Source organism: Mus caroli, unplaced genomic scaffold (assembly GCF_978045245.1).
Source record: "Mus caroli unplaced genomic scaffold, Mus_caroli_1 scaffold_11, whole genome shotgun sequence".
Classification (NCBI taxonomy): Eukaryota; Metazoa; Chordata; class Mammalia; order Rodentia; family Muridae; genus Mus; species Mus caroli.
Window position 1 is genome coordinate 29,404,780 of NW_028227266.1, and position 24,238 is coordinate 29,429,017.

At 45.5% G+C, this 24,238-nt stretch overlaps 1 protein-coding gene across 4 annotated transcripts in view; it reads left to right on the top strand.

The window, feature by feature from the left end:
* Arhgap32 (Rho GTPase activating protein 32) overlaps positions 1 to 9,095 on the top strand; it is a 221,555-nt gene extending 212,460 nt beyond the window's left edge. For all 4 annotated transcript variants that reach the window (XM_029481740.2, XM_085844506.1, XM_029481741.2 and 1 more), the window contains 4 exons: positions 1,887 to 1,958; positions 2,996 to 3,880; positions 4,536 to 5,521; positions 6,689 to 9,095. In XM_029481740.2, the coding sequence (XP_029337600.1) occupies positions 1,887 to 1,958; positions 2,996 to 3,880; positions 4,536 to 5,521; positions 6,689 to 8,935 (4,190 nt within the window). In that variant the 3' untranslated portion in view covers positions 8,936 to 9,095. The remainder of the gene's footprint in view (positions 1 to 1,886; positions 1,959 to 2,995; positions 3,881 to 4,535; positions 5,522 to 6,688) is intronic.
* The last annotated feature ends 15,143 nt before the right edge of the window (positions 9,096 to 24,238 follow it).

A 24,238-nucleotide genomic window follows, 5' to 3' on the forward strand; every position in this document is an offset into this window, starting at 1 on the left:
GAGTTCTAGGACAGCCAGGGCTACACAGAGAAACCCTGTCTCAAAACAACCACAACAACAAAAAAATAATATTTTATGTGTATGGATGCCTTGCTTGTATTTGTGTGTGTACACTCCATGTGCCTGGTGCTCATGGAGGTCAGAGGAGAGCTGTGGATTCCCTGGAACTGAAGTTACAGTGGCTGTGAGCTGCCTGCCATGTGGGGGCTGGGAATCAAACCCAGGTCCTCTGAAGAGCATCAGTGCTCTTAACCACTAAGCAAGCTCTCCAGCCCCAGGAAAGAGAACTTTCAACTTGGGAGTTGAAGAAGGTGCAGTTCACCTGATCTTTAAGGCGACTGAGAGTCCTTTCTCAGGAGATGAGAGCAGGCTGGGAAGAGGAGCAACTTGGAGAAGAGATTTGTAAAGAACTCAGAGAAATTGTTGTCAAGAGAGGAGAGCAGGAAGGTACGGTTAGGAAGGTCATAGAAAGCATAAGAAACAGAGCTCAGAGTGTCTGCAGTTTGTTGTGCTTGCTATCAACAGGTCAGAAAGACATGGAACTTTAGCAGGTAAGATTAATGTAAACAATAAAAATAACCAGTATTCCTGGGGCTGCTGTTACTAATTACTACAACTTGAAACTGGAAGCACAAATGTGTATGGAAGTAGTCTGACCGATGTCACCTCGCCTGTGGTCACTTGAAGTTCTTAGGGAAGACACCCTCCTGTCTCATCTATCCTCTTACGGCTCCCAGCATCTCTTGCATTTAAGTAGCACAACTCCATGTCTTCATGGGGCCTTCTTCTTTGTGTCTCTTTGTCTTTTATTTTCAGCATCCTTGAAGAAAGGAGCCACTGTAAGATGTCATCAGAGGGGCTGGAGGAGTGGCTCAGCGGCTGAAAGCTCTTCTTTCCTTTCCTTTCCTTTCCTTTCCTTTCCTTTCCTTTCCTTTCCTTTCCTTTCCTTTCCTTTCCTTTCCTTTCCTTTCCTTTCCTTTCCTTTCCTTTCCTTTCCTTTCCTTTCCTTTCCTTTCCTTTCCTTTTTTTCCCTTTCCTTTCCTTTCCTTTCCTTTCCTTTCCTTTCCTTTCCTTTCCTTTCCTTTCCTTTCCTTTCCTTTCCTTTCCTTTCCTTTCCTTTCCTTTCCTTTCCTTTCCTTTCCTTTCCTTTCCTTCCCTTTCCTTTCCTTCGCTTTCCTTTCCTTTCCTTTCCTTTCCTTTCCTTTCCTTTCCTTTCCTTTCCTTTCCTTTCCTTTCCTTTCCTTTCCTTTCCTTTCCTTTTCTTTTTTTTTTGTGTTTTTTTTTTGTTTGTTTGTTTGTTTATTTTGAGACAGGGTTTCTCTGTGTAGCCCTGGCTGTCCTGGAACTCACTTTGTAGACCACGCTGGCCTCGAACTCAGAAATCCGCCTGACTCTGCCTCCCGAGTGCTGGGATTAAAGGCGTGCACCACCACGCCCGGCTGGAAGCTCTTCTAAAGGACTGAGTTTGCTTCTTAGCACCAGAGACTTGAGCTCCGAGGGATCCTTTACCTCTCTGGCCTCCTAGGTCACTGGCATACACGTGGAGCACACTCACAGGAACATGTGCATATGAGTAAAAATAGGATTTGTAAAGACATCACCCAAGGTTACCAAGTTGGTCTTTTGGAAACATACAAAAGAGAATCTTTTAGTTCACCTTTGGGCTCAAGTTTGTAGGCTTTGGAAAGTTGTTTTATTTTTTTCCCCACACTGGAAACAGAATGATGCAGCATATTCCATACTGGGGTGGTAAGCTGAATATGACTGCAAAATGCACAGCTCATCACACTTGGAGATTCAAGTATTGCTAGGGAAAGCCCAGACCCTTTAACTGTATAGTCCTTAACAATCACAGGTTTTACACTACTTGGTTTTTTATTATTTAGGTGGCAGGGCAGAAGGAACCCTCCGCTCAGCTAAAAGTGAAGAGTCCCTTACTTCTCTCCATGCAGTTGATGGTAAGACTAAAGTGTCCTCAGATGGATTACATAAAAACACACATATGCAGCAATGTTATGAATATATACTTTAGCAAGAAGGCTGGGAAATATCACTTCCAGTACTATTGGCATTAAGTATGGTTCAGTTAAAACTCATGGATATTTTAATATGGTGTGGTATTTTGGCAACAAATGCTGTTTATGTAAAATGGCTGAAATGTTTCAAAGCAAACATTTATATTTGTCAGTGCTTAAAAGTGAGTGTCACTGTTTCCTTTAGATTTGGTAACTGGAGCAGCTTTGAGACTCATTTGTTAATGATGGGTGGTCTTCAAGGGTCATTAGTAGTTGGACCTGGCACCTTAAAGTGAGTCTGCCTCCAAAGGACCAACATCACCTGGCAGATACTGGAGGGAGGTGTGGTTACAGCATAAGTTAAAATTCAGAATCAGACTTTATGAAAGCAAGTGTTGTGCTAAGCTGTGCCACTTGGATTTGCTTGGAAAGTGAAAAGCCTGTTTTCATTGGAAAAAAATGGAAGGATTTTAAGTGTGTGAATGGAGTGCTTTATTAAATGTGTGTAAATACTTTTTAATTAGGAAGAAGTATCATTTCTTCTTGTCTGGGTACCACAAGGATATTTCCCCATAATAAACAACCTTTTGTTACTACTTGATACCCAAGGTGCTATTTTCAGTGATGACTTCTACCTTGCAAGTCAAATATGAGACCAGTGATAAAATAAGACACAAAGGAAGTAGGAACATTTGCCCAAAATCATAGCAGTTGTCATTGTTGAGTTTGGCATACAATCCAAGAGTCTCTTGCCATTTTCTTACTCAGGCTGTGGATCAGCTGTAGTGCATGTGCTTTTTAATTAGTGTTTTATTTAGAAGTTCTCTTGACACAAGTGTAACTGATGTTTGTACACCCAGAGACAGTTCATGGGACGAGAGATTGGAGTTGCATGATTCCTGCTGTACTAGATAGGTGGCTGGCGGTGGTGCTGCGTCCTGTGACAGCCATGCTCTGACATTGCTGTCCATTTTTACCAGGTGATTCCAAGTTGTTCCGACCTAGAAGACCCAGATCCAGCAGCGATGCGCTCTCTGCCTCTTTCAATGGCGACGTGCTGGGGAACCGGTGCAACTCCTATGACAATCTGCCCCACGACAACGAGAGTGAAGAAGAAGTGGGGCTGCTCCACATTCCAGCTCTTGTGTCTCCTCATTCGGCTGAGGATGTTGACTTGAGTCCACCAGACATCGGAGTGGCCAGTCTGGACTTCGATCCCATGTCATTTCAATGTAGTCCTCCGAAAGCTGAGTCAGAGTGTCTGGAGAGTGGTGCTTCCTTTCTGGATTCATTAGGGTATACCAGGGATAAACTGAGTCCCAGTAAGAAGGATGCAGAAGCAGGTGGTAGCCAGTCACAGACTCCAGGAAGCACCGCAAGTTCCGAACCTGTATCTCCAGTCCAGGAGAAACTGAGTCCGTTTTTCACCCTGGACTTGAGCCCCACTGATGACAAGTCTTCTAAGCCATCTTCATTTACAGAAAAGGTTGTTTATGCTTTCTCTCCGAAGATTGGGCGGAAGCTAAGCAAATCTCCTTCCATGAACATATCTGAGCCTATTTCAGTGACTCTCCCACCTCGGGTATCAGAAGTCATCGGTACTGTCTCCAATACTGTAGCTCAGAATGCATCACCTACATCTTGGGACAAAAGTGTGGAAGAAAGAGATGTCATAAATAGATCCCCCACCCAGCTACAGCTAGGAAAGATGAAAGCAGGTGAGAGAGAGGCACAGGAGACCTGTGAACCAGAAGCACAGCCCCTGGAACAGGGGGCAGCTGAAGAAGTAGAGTTGCCAGGGACAGAGGAGCGGCCTGTCCTGAGCAGTCAGAGCAAGGCTGTACCTTCTGGACAGAGTCAGACAGGTACTGTTTGTTCTCCTCCGTTCCTTCTCTAAGTTAAAAGGGGTCTTCCATCCTGTGTGCCATCTGTGCCTTTTAAGAGAGCCTTCTCCACAGCTAGGCTAGAATCAAAGAATGTTTTTCTGAATGGTGCTGAGGGCTCAAAGCCCTAAACTAAAATGAAGCAAACAAAACTCCCCAAAGGGCCCATGGTCCTGCTGCGAACCTTCACAAAGGACCCCTTAACTCTCTGGACAGGCAGGATTCATGGATAATTTTTGCACAACTGTGTAGCTCTTGATTCTGTTTTCTCTTCTAATGCATATTCTATTCTAGCCTTACAAGTTGACAAGCCAGTGTAGCAGTATCATCACAGCCTAAGCACTGGAAGCTTGTGCTCTAAGTGACCTTTTCTAAGTCAGTGGAGGCCTGCTTCCCTCCACCCTTTGTAGCAGTTCAAGAGGACTGGCAGCCTTTAACACTGTGGTAGTTTCCCTTTTCAACCAGATGTGGTTTCAGCAGCATTTGCATGTGGGATAGAAGATCATGGATTGCCATTTTGAAATATGGAAGGCATATTTTTATGTTTTTAGTGATCACACGGGGAGTGTTTGGCTTTCCGTGTAGGGTAACATAAGCTACCTTTTCATTCTAATTTTTTTTCCCAATTTCCCACTAGGAGCAGTTACCCATGACCCCCCTCAGGATCCCGTTCCTGTCAGTTCAGTCTCTCTTATCCCACCACCACCGCCTCCGAAAAATGTCGCCCGAATGTTGGCACTAGCGTTAGCTGAGTCTGCACAGCAAGCCTCAAGTCAGACACTGAAGAGACCAGGGGCTTCCCAGGCTGGGTGCACTAGTTATGGAGACACGGCAGTCGTTCCATCTGAAGAGAAGCTGCCTAGTTCCTACTCTAGCCTTACTCTAGATAAAACCTGTTTCCAAACCGACCGGCCAGCAGAGCAGTGCCACCCGCAGATCAATGGACTCGGAAACTGTAACCAGCCCCTCCCTGAGACAGCAGCTATGGGAGGTCCCAGCCAGTCCAACACAACTGACTCTGGGGAGCAACTCCAGCAAGTAGACTTAATAGGGAATTCGCTACATCGAAACCATTTATGTGGGGATCCAGAAAAGGCTAGAAGCACTTCAGCTCCCTTAACAGACTCAGAGAAGTCTGATGGTCATGGAAGTTTCCCTGAAGACCACGCTGGGAAGAGCAGCGTGTCCACTGTCTCCTTTTTGGAGCAGGACCAGTCTCCACTCCATTTCTCATGTGGAGATCAGCCCCTCTCTTATCTTGGTACCAGTATGGATAAACCCCATCATTCCTCAGAGCTTACAGACAAATCTCCCATGCCTTCTACTTTGCCTAGGGACAAAGCCCACCACCCTCTCTCTGGGTCCCCTGAAGAGAATTCCAGCCCAGCCACCATGGCTTACATGATGGCAACTCCAGCAAGAGCGGAACCGAGCAACAGTGAGGCCAGCAGGGTCCTGGCTGAGCAGCCCCCAGCTGCTGATTTTGTGGCTGCCACCCTTCAGCGCACGCACAGAACTAATCGGCCCCTCCCTCCACCTCCTTCCCAGAGGCCTGCAGAGCAGCCACCAGTTGTGGGGCAGGTACAAGAAGCACCAAGTATAGGATTAAATAATTCCCATAAGGTAAGCTAGAGAGGAATCGGTGAAGTAGTATACTTTTCCCAAAGGTATGTCATTTGGTAGGATGTATTATCTTTTAGTCAGATGCGTTTCAGTCAGGTGGCAGGTTTCCATGGAATCTGCCATTTGAAGCAGGCGATCTCTGCCTGTGCCTGGCTATTGGCTCTGTGTAAAAACAGCGCAGCCCCTGGTGACTGCAACTTAACTATCCTTGCTGCTTCTCCTCCTTCCTGAAGCACGGAGCTCTTTCACGGGGAGACACTGACAGCATGAGGCAGAGGGAGCCCAGGGCTGCAGAAGTTACTGTCTTTTCCAGCTACCTCACTGTTGAGGTGACTGAGAGTGAGTCATGTGACCACCCTGGGACTACCCGACCTTTGATGTCTGTATAGAAAGTACTTCATCTCCAGGGCTTTCAGAGGTATAAGGAGTGATGATATCTGGAGTTCTTGTTATTTCCCTGTTGTGAGGGGAAGTGCTAGATACAGAGTGCCAGAAGGTTTTCCTAATTCCTACAGGTTTTGTGGTAACCTTAACCAAAAGGAGTTAAAATTCTGGTCCTTCCTGGAGGGTACTATCTGTAGAACTTACCTCTCAGGGACAACATATTTTACCTGTGGGCCCACCGACAGGATGGACAAAACGCAGAGGCAGTAAGCCCTCACATGCTGCCACTGCAGACAAGTCACTTTGAAACTCTTCCCTGTATCTGGAAGTTTAAAACTGCTTGCTACATGGAACTGAGTCACTCTGAAACTCCTGCCAGCTGATAAAATCAGCTGCTTTCATTAAATAAAATCTTCTTGGTGCTGAGACCAATAGGTAGGATGTTTATTTTTTAGGCCCAGCACTGTTTTTTGCCTAATCCTGTCATTGATTCTGCACATTAAGATACCATTGTAGGCAGTCTCTCCTCACATTTCAACCCTAGCAGGAGTTAGCAAACACTACACATGTCTCCATAGGTAATAGCATACTGTGTAGACACACACATACTCTTTTGGGGGGGGGGGGGGGGCTATGGGTCAGGTTCAGTGTAACTGAAGAGCTTGGGCAAAGTTCGAGCTGTCACCCAAATAGCCTGGGTTTGCCCCTTATAAATGTATTAGCATTTAGCTTTGAGGGGTGGGTGTTAAACATCAGACTCTTAACATCGCTGTCTTCCCACAGGTCCAGGGAGCGGCTCCAGCTCCAGAGAGGCCACCTGAGTCTCGAGCCATGGGTGATCCCGTACCCATCTTCGTCAGTGATGGCAGTGCTGCTGCCCAGTGTCCCATGGCTGCCTCTGCTCCTCAACCGGGACTGCCTGAGAAGGTTCGGGAAAGCAGCAGGGCTCCACCACTCCACCTGCGTGCTGAGTCTTTTCCTGGCCATTCCTGTGGCTTTGCTGCCCCAGTTCCCCCAACACGGACAATGGAGAGCAAGATGGCTGCTGCCTTGCACTCCAGCGCTGCAGACGCCACCAGCAGTTCAAATTACCACTCCTTTGTCCCTTCGTCAGCCTCAGTAGATGATGTGATGCCCATGCCACTCCCCGTCTCACAGCCTAAGCATGCTTCTCAGAAGATAGCCTATTCCTCCTTTGCTAGGCCTGATGTCACCACAGAGTCCTTTGGTCCAGAAAACTGTTTGCATTTCAATATGACTCCAAACTGCCAGTTTCGCCCCCAGAGTGTTCCTCCACACCACAATAAGTTGGAGCCACATCAGGTATATGGTGCCCGGTCAGAGCCACCAGCCTCCATGGGTCCTCGTTATAACACCTATGTGGCGCCGGGAAGAAACCTGTCTGGACACCACTCCAAGCCCTGTAGCCGGGTTGAGTATGTCTCTTCTCTGGGCTCCTCGGTTAGGAATCCTTGTTGCCCTGAAGACATTCTACCTTACCCTACCATCCGGAGGGTACAGTCCCTCCATGCACCCCCACCTTCCATGATCCGCTCTGTTCCCATTTCACGGACAGAAGTTCCCCCAGATGATGAACCAGCCTACTGCCCAAGACCAGTCTACCAGTATAAGCCATACCAGTCCTCCCAGGCCCGCTCAGACTATCACGTGACTCAGCTTCAGCCTTACTTTGAGAATGGACGGGTCCATTACCGCTATAGTCCATACTCCAGCTCCTCCAGCTCCTATTACAGTCCTGAGGGGGCCTTGTGTGATGTCGATGCCTATGGCACAGTCCAGCTGCGGCCCCTCCACCGCCTGTCCAATCGGGACTTTGCTTTCTACAATCCAAGGCTACAAGGAAAGAACATGTACAACTATGCTGGTTTGCCTCCACGCCCACGGGCCAATGCAACTGGCTATTTCTCTGGTAATGACCACAATGTAGTCACTATGCCCCCCACTGCTGACGGAAAGCACACCTACACCTCATGGGACCTTGAGGACATGGAAAAATACCGCATGCAGTCCATCCGCCGAGAGAGCCGAGCACGGCAGAAGGTAAAAGGGCCTATCATGTCGCAGTATGACAACATGACGCCAGCTGTGCAAGACGACTTGGGAGGGATCTATGTCATCCATCTGCGCAGCAAATCAGATCCTGGGAAAACTGGACTTCTCTCTGTGGCAGAGGGGAAAGAGGGACGGCACCCAGCCAAGGCTGTCAGTCCTGAGGGGGACGAGCGTTTCTACAGGAAGCACCCAGAGTCCGAATTTGACAGAGCCCACCATCACGGAGGGTACGGCAGCACACAGGCAGAAAAGCCATCCCTCCCGCAGAAGCAAAGCAGCCTTAGGAACAGAAAGCTTCACGATATGGGTTGTAGCCTCCCAGAGCACAGGGCGCATCAGGAAGCAAGCCATAGGCAATTATGTGAATCAAAAAATGGACCACCTTATCCCCAGGGAGCTGGCCAGTTAGACTATGGGTCCAAAGGGATGCCAGACACTTCTGAGCCAAGCAACTACCATAACTCTGGGAAATACATGACATCAGGGCAGGAGTCTCTAAGACTGAACCACAAGGAAGTGAGGCTTCCCAAAGATCTGGACAGACCTCGAGCCAGGCAGCCACCTGCCCCTGAGAAACACTCCAGAGACTGCTACAAGGAGGAGGAACACTTCTCTCAGTCTATGGTCCCACCTCCCAAACCAGAGAGGAGTCACAGCCTAAAACTCCATCATACCCAGAACCTGGAGAGGGACCCCAGCGTGCTATACCAGTATCAGACACACAGCAAGCGCCAGAGCAGCATGACTGTCGTGTCCCAGTATGATAACCTGGAGGATTACCACTCCCTGCCCCAGCACCAGCGAGGAGGCTTTGGAGGGGCGGGCATGGGGGCCTACGTGCCCTCTGGCTTTGTCCATCCACAGAGCAGGACATACGCCACAGCATTGGGTCAGGGGGCCTTCCTGCCCACAGAGTTGTCCTTGCCACATCCTGACACACAGATCCATGCAGAATGAGCCCCGGGAGCAATAGAGTTGAAGCAGCCTCTGCTGGACAGTGGACTGTTCTATTTTTTTTCCAATAACCAAAAAGATTTAAGAAAAAAAAAAGCTACAAACCCCTTGGCCACATGAAAGAAATATAATAAAAGTAAATCACCACCTTCCCTCCCACTCATTACCGCCTCATCCATCACAGGCTGTGCTGTTTGTCCTTACAGAGATCCGGATGGTTGTAAAGTGCTGTGCTGAAAGCCTAGTAAAGACGTTCTCGCCAGCCGGCCGCAGACCCTACTTGCTCTATAGGGCTGATCTCTAGGACCCCAAGGACTGCCGTTAACCCACTGAATTTAACTCTGCCCTTCCTTCTTAGCACTTGCAACCTAGCTCAGAGCAGTTTGCCTCTATTTCCTGGTGGGCTTCCGCATTTCTTGTTGTGTTCCCACTCCCCTGTCCAGGGCCATCTACCCTGCCCAGGTGGACTCTCCACTCTTTTCTGCTTTCATTATCCCTGTCCACAAAGGAGCCTAGTATTCTAAATTAGAGAGGAGAAAAACTCCCTGATCCTTGAGCTACGTCACTTAGACAGCTAGTGGATTAAAAGGTAAAGGAATTAGGATTTTCAGCATATTTAGTGCCACATCACTCTAAGTAGCAGGTCCAATGTGAGCCATATTCCGCACTGTCAATAATTGTTCTCTTTACAGGGTGGGAGCTCCTAAGGAGCTTTCTTTGAAAGATGAAGTTCATATGTATTGTCAGTGAACTCTGCTAACATAGAGCATCAGTAGTGCTACCAGCCTGCGTGGCCCACAACAAGATCAGCACACTTTAGTGCCAGTAAACAGTCATCCACAGTGTTCTCCTTAAGAGAGGACCATCATGGTCTAGCTGCAGAAATCAATTTTCTTAGGGATAGAAATGTACACACTATTATGTTTCTGACCTAGAGTACAGATCCCCTGGGAATTTGTAAGATCCCTAGAAGTTGTCTGTTAGGCAACTGTACATTGTTCGTTGTTCCTCAGTACACAGTCCGTCTCATCCACTGGCATTCTGGGAGTCACGTGATTTGGCTCCCCTCATTGTGTGGTCACAGGCTTGCTGCATTTGTCACCGACACCAGCATTTCAGAATGGTTCTTTCTAACTCTCTAGACATGTTAAACATGTGAATACCCAGGACTTTGTTTTGGAAGTTGCATTCCGTATTGGGTTTGGGATGTGGCACCTCTCTGGCCCAGCTTCCCTCTGGTTTTCTTGGCCCATCTCACCCTAGACAGTGGAGACTGGTAAGGCAGTCCTGTGTTTAGATCGAGTTAGATTGGCATTTCATTCCATAAATCATGATGATACTTGAGTTTTGTACATTTGTATCTTTTAAGTACTCTGTAGGAGACACAGGAGATTGCATTCCATTTACTGGATGGTTGCTGCTCTGGCTTTTTAGGATTAGATTATCTTTTATTTAGAGCAAAGGAAGAAATCTTTCAAGAGGCTAACGTCCTGCTGCTGTGACTGCTGTGAATTTGTGAAAGATTAGGTTTATGGCAGTCTTTGTAATTAAATCATAGAGTTACGTTTTAAGGCTATATATTTAGAATTAAAGTTTTAAGAACACGTTCATATTTGGAGATAGTCTACAAGGTTTTCTTTATTTCCCAGATTGACCAGAGAGTTACAATGAAGTCCAAAGCAGATATCTGGAAGCACCAATACATGCAAAGGTCTGTGAGAACTTGGGCATCTGCATTAAAAGTGCAGACCTGACTATCAGAGTGTCCAGAACCCTGATGGGTGCCTCCACCTGGCATACAGATGTGTAGATGTGTTGGCAGACACCTTTTTTTATTTTTTGTAGCCTTAGTCATCTTTTTTTGTCAAGGAGGCAACTCATTGGCCTCTTGAAGACCACACCAGCCCTGAACACTATCCTTAGCAGCACAGATGGAGGGATAGAGGCCAGTGCCACAGTTAGTGAAACAAGTCGCTTCCGTAACGTCAGGCCTTGCCTGAAGAGAAGTGCTACAAGGTCCAGGCCAATTTTGATATTTGTGGATTAGTTTGTCACACGTAGTGTTTGCTCCTGAAACTAAAGTCTCTTTTATAAATACTAAGGTTGATTCCTTAGAACAACTTCTTTATTAATAACATCCTTTGGGTTCCGAAATGTCAGAAAAAATATTTTAAAGATAGAATCATAATTCAGATTATTGGTATAATTATGAAAACAAACTTTAGATAAAGTCTAAAGTGATTTACTGTATGTAGCACCAGCCTTAACTTTGGATTCAGCTATTGAACAGCTTTGCCCACATGTTTCTCTAATTCTGTGGGGGCAGAAATCGGATGGCAAATCACTGTGAGCCAGGTTACCTCAGTGTCGTCCGCCTCGTGTGTGACCTCACAAACACAGGAACTGAATGTTATTTTCAAGTGTTGGCATGGAGCGTTATGGTCATGGAAGTGGAACTGCCTTACACATTAAACATAATCTCACCCCACTAGAACTTTTTCAGCCATGTCTCCAGATTTTAGCTTTTGGGCGAAATTCCACGGTTTGGTTAGATTGAAGTAGATGTTCCTAGATAGCAGTCTAGGAGCTCAGCTAGAAGCTCCAGGGGCATCCATCATGTTCTTACTATTACTAATAAATCTAATCTGAGCCTTATTTCTTACTGAGTTCAGTTTCTTTTAAAACATACATTTATGTATTTTAAATGCTGTTTGGAGAAGTCCCTGAGACAGTCCCAAGGGCAGGGCCTGCACATTTCTTACAATGGTAAAACAGTTTTTAAAATGTAGGATCAGGTTTTAAAAAAAAAAAAAAATCCCAAGACTAATTCTGTGCAGAGGAGGGACGTGGAAGGTGAGCAGAGACAGGAGAGCCGGTTGTCAGTTTGGAAGCAGCAGTGAATTCAGAGAAGGATCCTGTAAAGTCTGTTTCTCTGTTCCAGCCCTATTGGTTACCCATGCAGTGTGATGGCAAAGTGTCACCTGAGCAGAGAGTGCAAGAAAGTCATAAAGAAAGCTGAAGTATGTCAGAAAGTTACTTCCAAATGGTTAGAGGCATGTGATCGTCAGTACTGTGTGTTACGGAAATGTCAAGAATGAAGTATTTTAATGTATGCAAGATAATGTTGGTGTGCACAGAGGGTCTTTTCCTTATCTGATTAGTACTGTTAATGTTCAGAGATTTTAAAAAAAATGATTGTTTTTACAGTTTAGATTCTGAGATAGCGAAACCTGATTTTCAACCATGCCCTGCATGAGAGACGCATCCTAGGAAGTCTTAGATCATACCTTTGAGTTCTTTAATTTATAGAGTGTTTTTTATGTTTTAATATTTTTGTGAATTGGTGTAAATTGTTAATGCATATAAGCTTGTGTATTTTTGTAAATAGTTTTGTGATTTACTTCTTGCCCCTTGTGTAAATATTTACAGTCTCATTTCTTCCAAACTTATTTGAAACTGAGTTGTGGGTTTGGGGTTTTGTTTGTTTCCTTGTTTGTTTGGCTGGGGTGGGTGGGTGGGGGAAAAGGGATTTTTGTACTTGAGATGGAGATATCTTGTGGTTTAAAGCAAATGTCCCACTGAAAGCAATTCCAATATCAACAGAATTATTTCAGGCTAAAGCAGACTTTGTGTATGTGTCTCCTTTTTGACGTAGTATGGATTAAGATGAAGTAGATGGGAGTAGTGATGGAGTGTTTGGACTGGGTGTTCATATCACACGGCCTGTTAGGTCATACCGTGTGTCCACTGAGCTATGGTGGGCTATCTGGCTACATTCCTCTCAGCTCACACACTGATCTTTAGAGCATAGGCCTTCTGTCTGTTCTGGAACATCTAAGCAGACAGTGTCCTAGGGCTTCTCTAAAGGATCTGCTATCTTTTGCTGCCTGATACCCAGAATGCAGTCCTCAGGAAACTCAACTGGCTTCAAAGAATCCTCCAAGGGGGGGGGGGGGTGGAATGAAAAACACATGCCTTCAGATACTTATAACACATCTCAGACATCCTGTTTTCAGAGTGAAGTAGCCAGAAAATAACCAACCTTCTAGACTCAGTTCCCTGTGGCAAAGCTGGGCGTGGCACACCCAGTGCAAGCAGAGTTTCGGTGAAGTGGCTTGCTGTAGATGTGAGTCATGCAGTTGTCTGGCAGGCCAGTGCCATTTCACTGTCAGCAAGAGTTGGGGGAAAGGGGACCTTAATAACTAACTCCCAGAGATGAGTCTTCTCCTGTGGGCTGTAAGTTCAAAATCTTTTTTTTTTTTTTTTTTTTTTTTTTTTTTGGTTTTTCGAGACAGGGTTTTTCTGTATAGCCCTGGCTGTCCTGGAACTCACTTTGTAGACCAGGCTGGCCTCGAACTCAGAAATCCGCCTGCCTCTGCCTCCCGAGTGCTGGGATTAAAGGCGTGGGCCACCACGCCCGGCTTCAAAATCATTTTTGAGAGCCTGGTGGAGCTCTGTCCCTTCTGCCCAGCACTGAGGAGTTTCCTATGTGGTCTGGGTGCCCCTGGCAATCCACTCATGCTGTGTATGCTGGAACAACCCCGCTCCAAACGAAGCAGACCTGAGTAGTGTTTCCATGGAAAAAGGTCAACAGAGATGACAGAAAGACAGGCTGGATGCTCACACTGCATGTTCTTGGTGTCTGTCATTCCAATTATGTTATTACCAAGTTTCCTTGATACTGATGAAAATGCAGGACTTACCTCACCAAAATGTGTGTCTGTCGGGACTTGATGGTAAATTGCAGTGTCAGTGTTTGAAATTGTAGTCATTTGTGTTGCTCTATAAAAAGGTAGCTTACTGTACTGCTAATTACTCACTGCAGAGGAACCCAGTGTATGTGCAAGCACCAAGATTAAGACCCTCGGTCATACATTTCCAGGTTGTGAGAACATACCTCCTAAAAAGAACAAGACTTAATTTTTCTATTTTAAAAATCATTGCTTCATATTCTCTCTCTGTCTCTCTCTGTTCTTCTCTGTCTCTGTCTCTGTCTCTCTCTCTCTCTCTGTGTGTGTGTGCGTGCGCGTGTGCGTGAGGAGGTCAGTTCTTTGCTTCAGTCTTGGGAATTCCAGGGATCAAGCTTGTCAGGCCTGACAGCAAACTCAGCCTGCTAAGACATCTGAGCAGCCCTATATTAAATATTTAAAAATATTTCCAGAGCATATTTTAAACTGCAAACTATGATGCTGGTATACTTTGAAACAAATTATTCCACTATGACGCAGTGGTAAGTTTGGGATCCCTTAAGACAGTGGGGATCTGAAATGTCCTGATGTTTGTAAAGGCAAAGGTTTTAGTTGCCGGCTGCGGCGCTTCACTATTGAGTGGTGGTGAGTGAAGTCTTGAAGAGATGGGGCCAAGTGGGATGATGTTTGGAATGTGAGGGTGCCATGTGGTTGGACATTCTGCATTGCCCCTGTTCATGGATAAAAAAATCCTAGATAGTGACTAGAGGTGGGCTAAGCGAACAGGCAAAACTCTGATGTTCATGGACCGTACAGCCCGACTAAACAGTTGAGTTCCAGGTTCAGTGAGAATGTCTCAAAACGTGGAGAGTGACCCAAGAAAGCACCTATCACTGACCTCTGACTTACACACATGCCCACATACATCCTAGTCCATAGAGAACATTTGACACCCACATGTAAGAACAAGGATTTTGCAGATTCATTCAACTAATGTTTTTATACTCATCAATTAAAAGAAAAAGCCTGGAGTTTCTCAGCTAGTAGTTCCCAAAATGTCTGACCCATAATAATCACCTAGAAAGCTAGAGTGACTAGCGGTGTGACCACATAGGTCTGGAGTCAGCCTCAGGAACCTAGAGTGTTGGTGGCCTTTCAGTGGGGTTCTGGGGCCAAGGCTGAGTGCTGATGAAGGCAGCCTAGTTCATAGGTTGACTCTCATTACAGGAACTTGGGTCTAGTTCATTTAACGGTATCACTTCTTGGCTTACACCTTGGTTTCCCATCGCTTTAGGAATACTGAGTGCTAGAGTTTAGACTTAAGATGTTCTCTAAAGGCCCACATGTACTTGGGCTCCAGCCTACTTTCTTATTAGTCAGTGGTGGGACCTTTAAGAAATGGGCCTTTATGGAAGGAAGTTCACTAGGAATGTTTGAGAAGAGTATTCGGATACCTGCTCTTCTTTTTGCTACCTGGCCACCAGTGAGCCTAACAGATTTCTTCACCCACACAATCCCATCGTGATGTACTATGGTGCTACAGCCCCATGTCTAGATGGGAATAGTAATGTGTAGTAGCTACCAACAGTTTCGGTAAGGACTGAGTTACACATGCCTTCTTAAAAGGCATAGTGGGAGAGCAAGTGACAAACGGGCCAGAGTTCACCAAAACTGAAATGCCACACAGCCACTAAAAGGAGGGGCATCCTATGCTAACAGTTGCTTGTGAAGCTTTAATTCATTTCAGTTGTACTCATTTACAGTTTATTTTGTGTCAGTCATAAAAAAGAAACTGCTGTGCTGGGGGGTAAGCTCAATGGCTGCACAAACCCGAGGCCCTCAGTCTGCATCCCCAGCATCCGTGTAAAATGCTGTGCATGCAGGGAGTTCCTGTAATCCTCACGGAGGGAAGAGACAGGGAGATTAACAGAGGCATTGCCCCGTTAACCAGTCTAACCAAAATTGTAAGCTCCAGGACCGGTGGGAGATCCTGTCTCAGAAAACAAGGCGGAGAGTGATCGGAGAGTGATAGATCAATCTAATGTTAGTTTCTGGCCTCCACATACACCCACATAGACAGGCATATATGCGTACACACACACACACACACACACACACACACACACACACACACACACACAAGATGCAATTCAAAAGGAAGAGCCAAGTGGTGGTCTAATCCTGTAATTCAAGTGCTTGAGAAGCAGAATCAGGTAAATCTCTCTGAGTCTAAGGCCAGGTTGGTCTACAGAGTAAGCATTAGGCCCAGCAGAACTATATAATAAGACCCTGTCTATAAGTAAGTAAGTAAGTAAGTAAAATTATTGCTGTTATTTTTGCATGGCTAATAAACTTTTTAAGAAAGGGGTTCTGGTGTTAGATGTCAAGGCATAATTTAGTAAAGATGAGACATCACATTGAGTCTCTGAACAATATAATTGCGTACTATAAGGTCTTAATAAATGCCGAAAATACTTCTTTTTTTAAAAAAAATTTCCAGTGAAACCTTTATTTCCTTATTGATCATGCGACTCTTGAACAGTGTCCACATTCTGTGTCAGAGCTGTGTTTTCTGTATCTGATAACGGTCCCAGGGACCTCAGAGCCATGACTTTCTTTTTTTCCTGCAGGCATCTGTGTGGTTATACTCCATTTTTGGATCCATTGCTCATAGGTTCACCACTCATAACACAAGACAGAATGAGTCTGTGGATTGCTGGACAAAAAAATGCTAGGGAGAAATGTGTGTGTGTAAACATGCTAGAAAGAGATGGCTCTGCCTTCCTCTCCATACTGAGTTAATAAAACTTGGTGAATGATTAGCATGTTTCCCATTATCCTTAGATGTGCATATATTCTTCCAGATTTTACAAGAGTTAATAACATAAGTGCTTGCCCAAAGAACAGTATGCACTAATCGTGTTAAAAGTGCTAATAGCACTAACAGCTTATTGATCAATTTTGTGAGCTAGAATTCTTCAGCACTATGAACACAAAGGAGCTGAGACCAGATAGTGTAAATAATATACCTGAACTCAATTTACTGACATTCAATGGGAGTCAACCCTAGGTTTTTGAGTCCAGGGCCTGCAGTTTTTATCTATCTCACTTCTGGCCCAATGTGTGTCTTCAAACACCAGGAAACCATGATACAGGAGCGCCTGGGTGACTGATGCTACTGGTAACTGCAGGGAGTACTATCCCTACCCCTGAGTTGACATAAACTAGGTTTTTGCTATAAGTAATGGCATCAAAATCTTAGTGTCTTTAACACACATGCACTCATACACGAGAGTGTGTGCACATGTATGCACACACCCAGAGGCTTCTTTTTTGCTGTGGATGCCAGTGACTGGGTAAAAGTTCCCCTGCAGGCCCTAACCCCTTATATCTGCTTTCATCCTTGGAATCATAATTCCTGAGCCAGGGTGTAAGGAGCTGAATGTGGAAGAACATGGTGTGAGTCATTGAAATGAAAATCGCAGAATGGGAAAAGTGCTTGCCATGCAAGTGCGAGAATTTACTCCTGAATACTTAGAACTCATACAGCACATCTGTAACTCCAGAACTTCTAAGGCAAGATTAACTCAGATAGGAGGATATCCAGAAGGCCATGGGCCAGCTAGCCTGGTATATGCAAGAGCGAATAACAGAGACCATGTCCTAAACTAGGTGGAAGTCAACGATCAGCACCCAACATTGTCCTCTGACTTTCATAAGCATGTTGTGCTAGACATGTGACCACACATATGCACAAATGCATCCCAGAAGCAAAGTAAGGTGAGCCATTCTTGTTCCCATTCGTTGGGAATGTACCCTGGGAAGGTCACTAGATCGTGTGAGCTTGGCACAACACATGGTTCTGTCACCTCTCATCCCATTCCACTCGACTCATCCTCCCACTGAATTCTGGAACTGGAAACACAACATCATGCAGAACACTGTTTTGACATCCTGCTAGCAGAGAGCAGTGATTAAAACCCAAGACAGCCTACAGGAGTAATAAGGCTTTGAGAAAGAAAAAAATGAGGCAGAATAGGTTAGAGATAGCAATGTATTCACCAGTGTTGTTGCTCTTGGTGGTTCCCTCCCCCTCCCCCTCCCCCTCCCCTTCCCCCCTTTCTTTCCCTCCCCCTTCCCTTCTCCCTCCCCCTCCCCCTCTCCCTCCCTCTCTCCCTCCCCCTCCCTATCTCCCTCCCCCTCCCTCCCCTCCCCCTCCTCCTCCCCACATCCCACTCCCCCTCCCCCCCCTCATGCTTTTGCACAGGCTCAAACCCAGTTTCTGAGGGCTGGAGAGATGGTTCAGCAGTTCAGAGTTCTAGCTGCTCTTCCAGTGAGCACACATGTGGTGGTTCACAACAAAAGTGCCAGGGCAGCCAATACTTTCTTCTGGTTTCCTCAAGCACGTCATACATGTAGGAAAAACATCCATACACATTAGAAAAGAAGGTCAGCCTTATATTTACAACTTTCTGACCATACACTGGAGGTAGAGGGGCCTTTGGAAGTGACAATGATGTCTTCCTCCAGCCACGGGGAAATGGAGGAAAGCTTAGCAAATCTTTCCCGAGAGTTGGCCTGAAAGCCAAGTATGACCACCTTCCTTCTGGCATGTCACTGCAGTCTCATGGGCCCCGTTGCTCTTCCATAAACATGTCAGTTTACTTCCACTCAGTCTTAGCACCGATTCAACCCCGGGTGTTCAGTTCCTTGCTCTTTCATTTCATCATTGCCTTGGAAATGGCTTCCTCAGTCATCCTATCTAAAATGCTCTACTGAACTCTCAAACCCTAATTGGCTATTATCTCAATTTATGTATTATCTTACTCATCTGGAATGTGGACTCTAGAAGGCAGGACTTCTGTCTCCTGTTCCTTTTAGTATTCCATTCTAGTGCTTTAAGCAGTAGTCTGGTATAGTCCCTACAATTATTGGAAGTATGATCAGGTCCATTGCAAAGCATTAAGAAGATGCTCAAGAGTCCATCCTGGCCAGGTGGGAGACAGTAGACCATTGTCCATGGAAAGAATGAATCTTGTTTGTTTTGTGTTCATGTGCTATCAAGAGCTCATCATAAAACTGAATGGAGTGTCTGGAAAGTTAGGAAGACAGGTTGCTTGGAGGTGAGACAGACCTTCTCTCAATACACATCCCCTACAAATCATTTCTGGATATAGACAGTGAAGAGGAAAGAGATCCCTCTTTTTCCCTAGGCATAGCAACTTCGAGAGAAGAACAAAACAAAACAAAACAAAAAACAAAACAAAACAGGGCTTAGATAGTTTCAGCAAACATAAAACCAATATGCCAAGAAATGACGACATTTAGTTCCTGAATGATCTACTTTATCAGAGCTCCATTGGTGCTGCACCTTGTGAGATAAATCTCCTGGTACCCCAAGACCTACAAGAAATTTCTGAAAGTTATTGTCCTGACTGTGGTTCACAGTTTCCTGGACCTGCTAGCAAGTCTGTTACTGTCCGTATAAGTTCTTCGTAATACTGCTTACTTAATTATGGTGGGAAGTTGTTCTCGTCTATTAGCACTTATAACTATTAGGAGGCTGAAAGGTATGATTTTCTGACTCTTCAAAGAAGCTAAACATGCAAGGAGTCGCTTCCATGAAGCCAGGAAAAAGCTCCCAATACTGAGCTCAGAATCACAGGTGAGTGGGTCAGGACAGTGCCTGGTTCCCTTACAGTTTAAAGGTTATCTTAGTTCTCTGGACTGAATCCCACTTAAGTTTAGAGAATGTGGCTGACTGTGGTCCAGAAAGGTTTCCTACCTTCTACCTTCATGCCTCCTCAATCCCTTAGCAACACACTCAGCTCCCCTGTGACCCCCACCCCCACCCCAGGAAAAATAGACTTGAGAAGGTGGGATATGCTATTCATGGTGTATATACAGCTTTTAGAACAAAAGGATTGTGCCTTTGTATGAGGGATGACCCTAAATGGTAGTCGCAATCAGACGTGTCTTTTCAAACTGCAGTTATTGCTCAGGGACACAGTGCTTACCGGCAGCATACACAGGCCACAGAGGTAGCTGCTTGTCCAGCAAGGGTGTTGTAGGAGAGACTAAACACTAACTGGGTAACTGAATCGAGCTTTTCATGCCCCCTACATCTCATGGGATGTGTAGAATCCCAGACTTACATCAGTGTCTCCTGAAGGTTATTTGAGAGCTGTCTGCTGTATGGTGAATGCTTCTGTGCCCTCTCCTGGAGAATTCTTCCTCCTTATTTTATCCTCAAACACACACACTAAATCCAAGCTCACTGGTATGGCCCATAGAATCTGCCTCTGATTCATTGTCTTTGAGATTTCTGATTCACAAGCCACGGGAGGCCGCCCCTTCACAGAGACACACCAGACAGCGTCCATGGATTGCCCCCACAGCCTTCTTAATTCTTTAAATACCACTTCCCAGAAGTTACTTATTGAGTTAATGACTGTGTCTGTCAGTTTATAAGCTTCATGAGAGCTTGACACAAAGTAAACTGCCCCTGGCCACAAACAATTTGTTGAAACGTGCTTACTGAAATGGAAGTAGGACTTTGAGGAAGCCACTAGAGGGTGCTGTCAGCACACTTTTTATTTACTAGAGCCCTGCCTGTGGCTGACTATAGAACAAGTGATTCAGCCGCTGGTCTTCTGGGTCCACAACTTCACTCCACTTGTTTACAAGGGCAGATTTAAAAAGCAATGGCCCTGAAGGGGTTGAGAAGTGATTGCTGATAAGCACTGTTTGGGAACTGGGGACCCTGTGAGTTCCAAAGACCTTCATGTATTGAATTTTTAAAATGTCTTTTATTGCTGGGTTTTATAAAATTTCCACAAAACATTCAGACTCCAGCTTCTCCAGTTTCATGGACTCTTAAAGACTCCGCGGCATTTGCAAGCCTGGATGCACACCAGAATTTTCGCAGGGAGTTTAAAATGTAAATTTCTGTGCTTGCTTCCCTGAACTTGTCTCTTCATGAACCACAGAAACTGCACGACTACATTATTAGTGGAGCTTCCTGGTTGATTCAATCCCTCAGGACCTAGGAGCCATTTTCCTGAAGAAGATCTTTCCCTCCAGCTCCCTGTTAATACCTGGTGGTCCTGAACTATAGCCAACAGTATAGCCAGTGCTTCTGAACAGCACTGTCCAAACTTTGTTTCAAAGAACCTTATTATCTCTGAAAGTTTCCCCAGTCTTCCAGAAGATGGCATGATCATAGGTTAAACAGTTTAGTCTGCTTGCTCCGCTGCAGAGTTTCTTTAAAATTCATACATTCTATGCCATGACTTTCAAGTGCTTAGAAGGAACACATCACATTGGACCACAGAACACTTTGTCCATAGGATATTTCCCCAGAACGCTTTTCTGGGAAAGTTTTCTAGTCAAAAAGAATCTAGACTAGAGTCAGAAGACCATGTTTGGTCATAACTCCTTATTCATAATTCTGTGACTAATTACACTATCCGACTCCACGTTAAATTTAAGGGCACCAAACCTATGACAGGAAACTCTACCTCCTTCAGGTTCCACAGCTGTTTCTGCAAAGGGGGACACTGACCTGCAGTCAAGGTACCACAGAACCACCCAGGAACAAAGGGAGGATCCATGAAAAAATGCTCTGAGAAGCGTAGGCTGTTGTCTTGGTCTGTTCTCTGTTACTGCAATATGATACCAGAGACTGGGTGATTTATAAAGAACAGAAGTTTGTTTGCTATTTTGGGAAGCCAAAATGTGCCATGAGAGCTCAGCCCAAGTTGGAAAGCAGGAAGGTGGGTGGGCATGTACTGAGGAGAAGAAATGGAAGAGGGGCCTTACCTTATAACAACCCATCCTGTCAGAAATCAAGCCCCTGTGGCACCAGAACTGTTTCCCAGAGACCTCAGCTGTCCCTAGTGAAGGTGGATTTTTCATAATCCTCTTGGCAGGCTCCACCACCACTCCATGCTTACACTGGGCACACAGCTTCAATCTGCGTTTTCTCAAGGTAACTCAAGGTGCTCAAACCATAGACCATATAAGTGCAAGGTGTGTCCAGTGGATGTGAGAACTGGATTAGAACTCTGTGGAACTGAACATTTCCCATCAAGGACAACTGCCATTGGCAACCCAAGTTTCCTGTGCATAGATAATTAGTTTTAAAAGTCAAATCAGATCACCAGTCTCCTTGTAAAACAGCAGCAGCCGTTCATTAACCCAGTGTCTGCTGCCTGGGGTAGGCTTCCTTTGGGCACTGTTTCTGGCATTTACAGCCCATTTCTGAACACAGCTGGTTCTGAACTTTGCCATTGAGAAGTCTGGTGAGTCTCTGGTAAGGAGTAGGAGAACAGTATTTGAACAATACCAGGGCAGCACACACCAAGTACCCTGCCACACACACAATCACTGTGTTGGTGAGCTTTTGGTTCCTATAACAAATACTGGTGCCAATAACTTACGGAGAGGATAGGACTGTTTTAGCTCACAGTTTTATAGCTCCATCTGAATCGATTCATGACTGATTTGTTCTGTTGCATTGAGGATCTGTGACAGAGTGTGGTTGAGCTAAATCAAGGACAGTGACATACTAGAGTCTCACAGTTTAGTTTTCCATGGCCTCCCAATAGCACCAAGGAAGGGCCCCAGCTCCAAAGTATTACTCACTCTTGCACACACACACACACACACACACACACACACACACACACACACACACACCTGCACACACACACACAAAGCAGTCCAACATCTCAGCCTTTCCCATCTCTGTTTCTCTGTTCTTGTCACTGTGCAAACCCTTTCCTCAGTGTTCCATGCTTTCTGTCTGCCTGTTACTTCACCTCCCAGAAACTCTGTGCAACAGTGCATTTCCTGTCAACATTACCTATTCTCATTTCTTCCTGCTTCTTTCTTCAGAGACCACTGATGTTGGGGAGCCTTGTCTGCCTGTCCCCCAGCTCAGATCCAGCCTGGAGTTCTCCAGACTTGCTTCACTAAGAGCTGGGTGCAAGCCTGGCAGGCTGCGATCCTTGCTTCCTTGGTGTGTTTCCCCTGTGTCATTTCACTCCCTCTTTCTAGTGGAAAAGGTGCCGAGGAAGTAACACTGTAGCGGTGTGGGGCTGGAGATATTTTTTCCCACTCTTACACTTCTGGAAAGTCTGGCTTACGGTAGGATTCTAAGTGAAAGCCAGTTTCCCTCAGTTCTGACAGTTTTTGCTTTTGTCCTCAAGGCAGATGTTAAGTCTGATGTTGTCTGGTTCCCCGATCCTTGTGTAAAACTTTTCTGTATGGAAGCCTGACTTCTTCAAGGAGCTGTGAAAGTTGACAGTGATGCACCAAGGTGTGAGTTCCCCACAAGGCGCCCTGTGGTCCTTCCAGTCTGCAGCCACATCTTTCTAATGTTTCCAAGCCCCCGGTTCTGGGGCTTGGAAACATTCTTAATTTCTTCTCAAAGAAAAAGAAACCTTTACAAACACCCATCATTTGAACTTTGTAACTTCCGGGTTGATCTTCATTTTCTCTCCAGTCACTCCCTTTGACATTTTGTTTAATTTCTAGGATTTTTTTTTTTTAATTTGGAAAGAAATCCTTATACCTTAAAAAAAAAAACCTTCTCTATATTTTTAATTTCTAAGGGTTACTTCTTGTTTTCTCCCCTCCCCCCTAGTTTTTGTTTCACTTAAGACAGGATAGCTAGCATGGAGCTCGAAAGGCCTCCACACCAGCCTCCTCATGCAAGGATTCTGAGTGCTGCACCTCACCCAGAACCCATTCCCATCTTCCATTTCCATATCTTCCTATTTGTTAATGAACTCAAGCAGAAATTAGCACTGAGACATCAGATGGTTCTAGTGTTGCTATTTCTATTCTGTTCCTTTCCTTTGAATTTCTTTTAATCTACGTACTATATGTATTTATTTCACTTTATGGGCATGAGCATTTCCCCCGAATGCATGTACCTGCGCCGTGAGGATGTCTGGTGTCCACTCAGATCAGAAGTGGCAGTCAGATCCCCTGGATCTGGAGTTAAAAGGTGATAACCAAACCCAGGCCTCCTGCAAGAGCAAGCTCTCTTAACCACAGAACAGTCAATCCAGCCCCTTAATGTGATTTTTGTTTCTGGTCCTTATGTTAAACCTTTCCTGACACCCCTCTCATGGTTCATAACTCAAATCTGAATAAAATCTTCTTGGGCACATAGACACATGCACATACATGTTGACTGGAAGACCTGTTAAAGGCAAGACTAAGTAGCTATTGTGGTGGATAACAATATCCCTCCAAAGATGTGCAGACTGTAATCTCCGGGCTCTTTAAGAACATAGTTTATGGAGCAGAGGGGGAGTAAAGTTGCAAGGTACTCCATCTGAAACAGGGGGATTATCAGTGGGCTCAGTGTCTAATCTGAGGACCATTCAAAGTGGGAGAGAGGCAGAAGAAGAGTCAAAGGTGGGGGCATGAAATGGCAACGGGTCCTAGGGAAATGATGGAGAAAGACTCACCTCACTGGCTTTGAGGATGGAGGAAGGAATGTGGGCAACATCTGGAAACTGGAAAGGCAAGAAAAGCGGCTGTCCCTAGAATGTGCAGAACTGGCAACCACGCTGACAGCTGGATTCTAGCCCCATGGGAATCA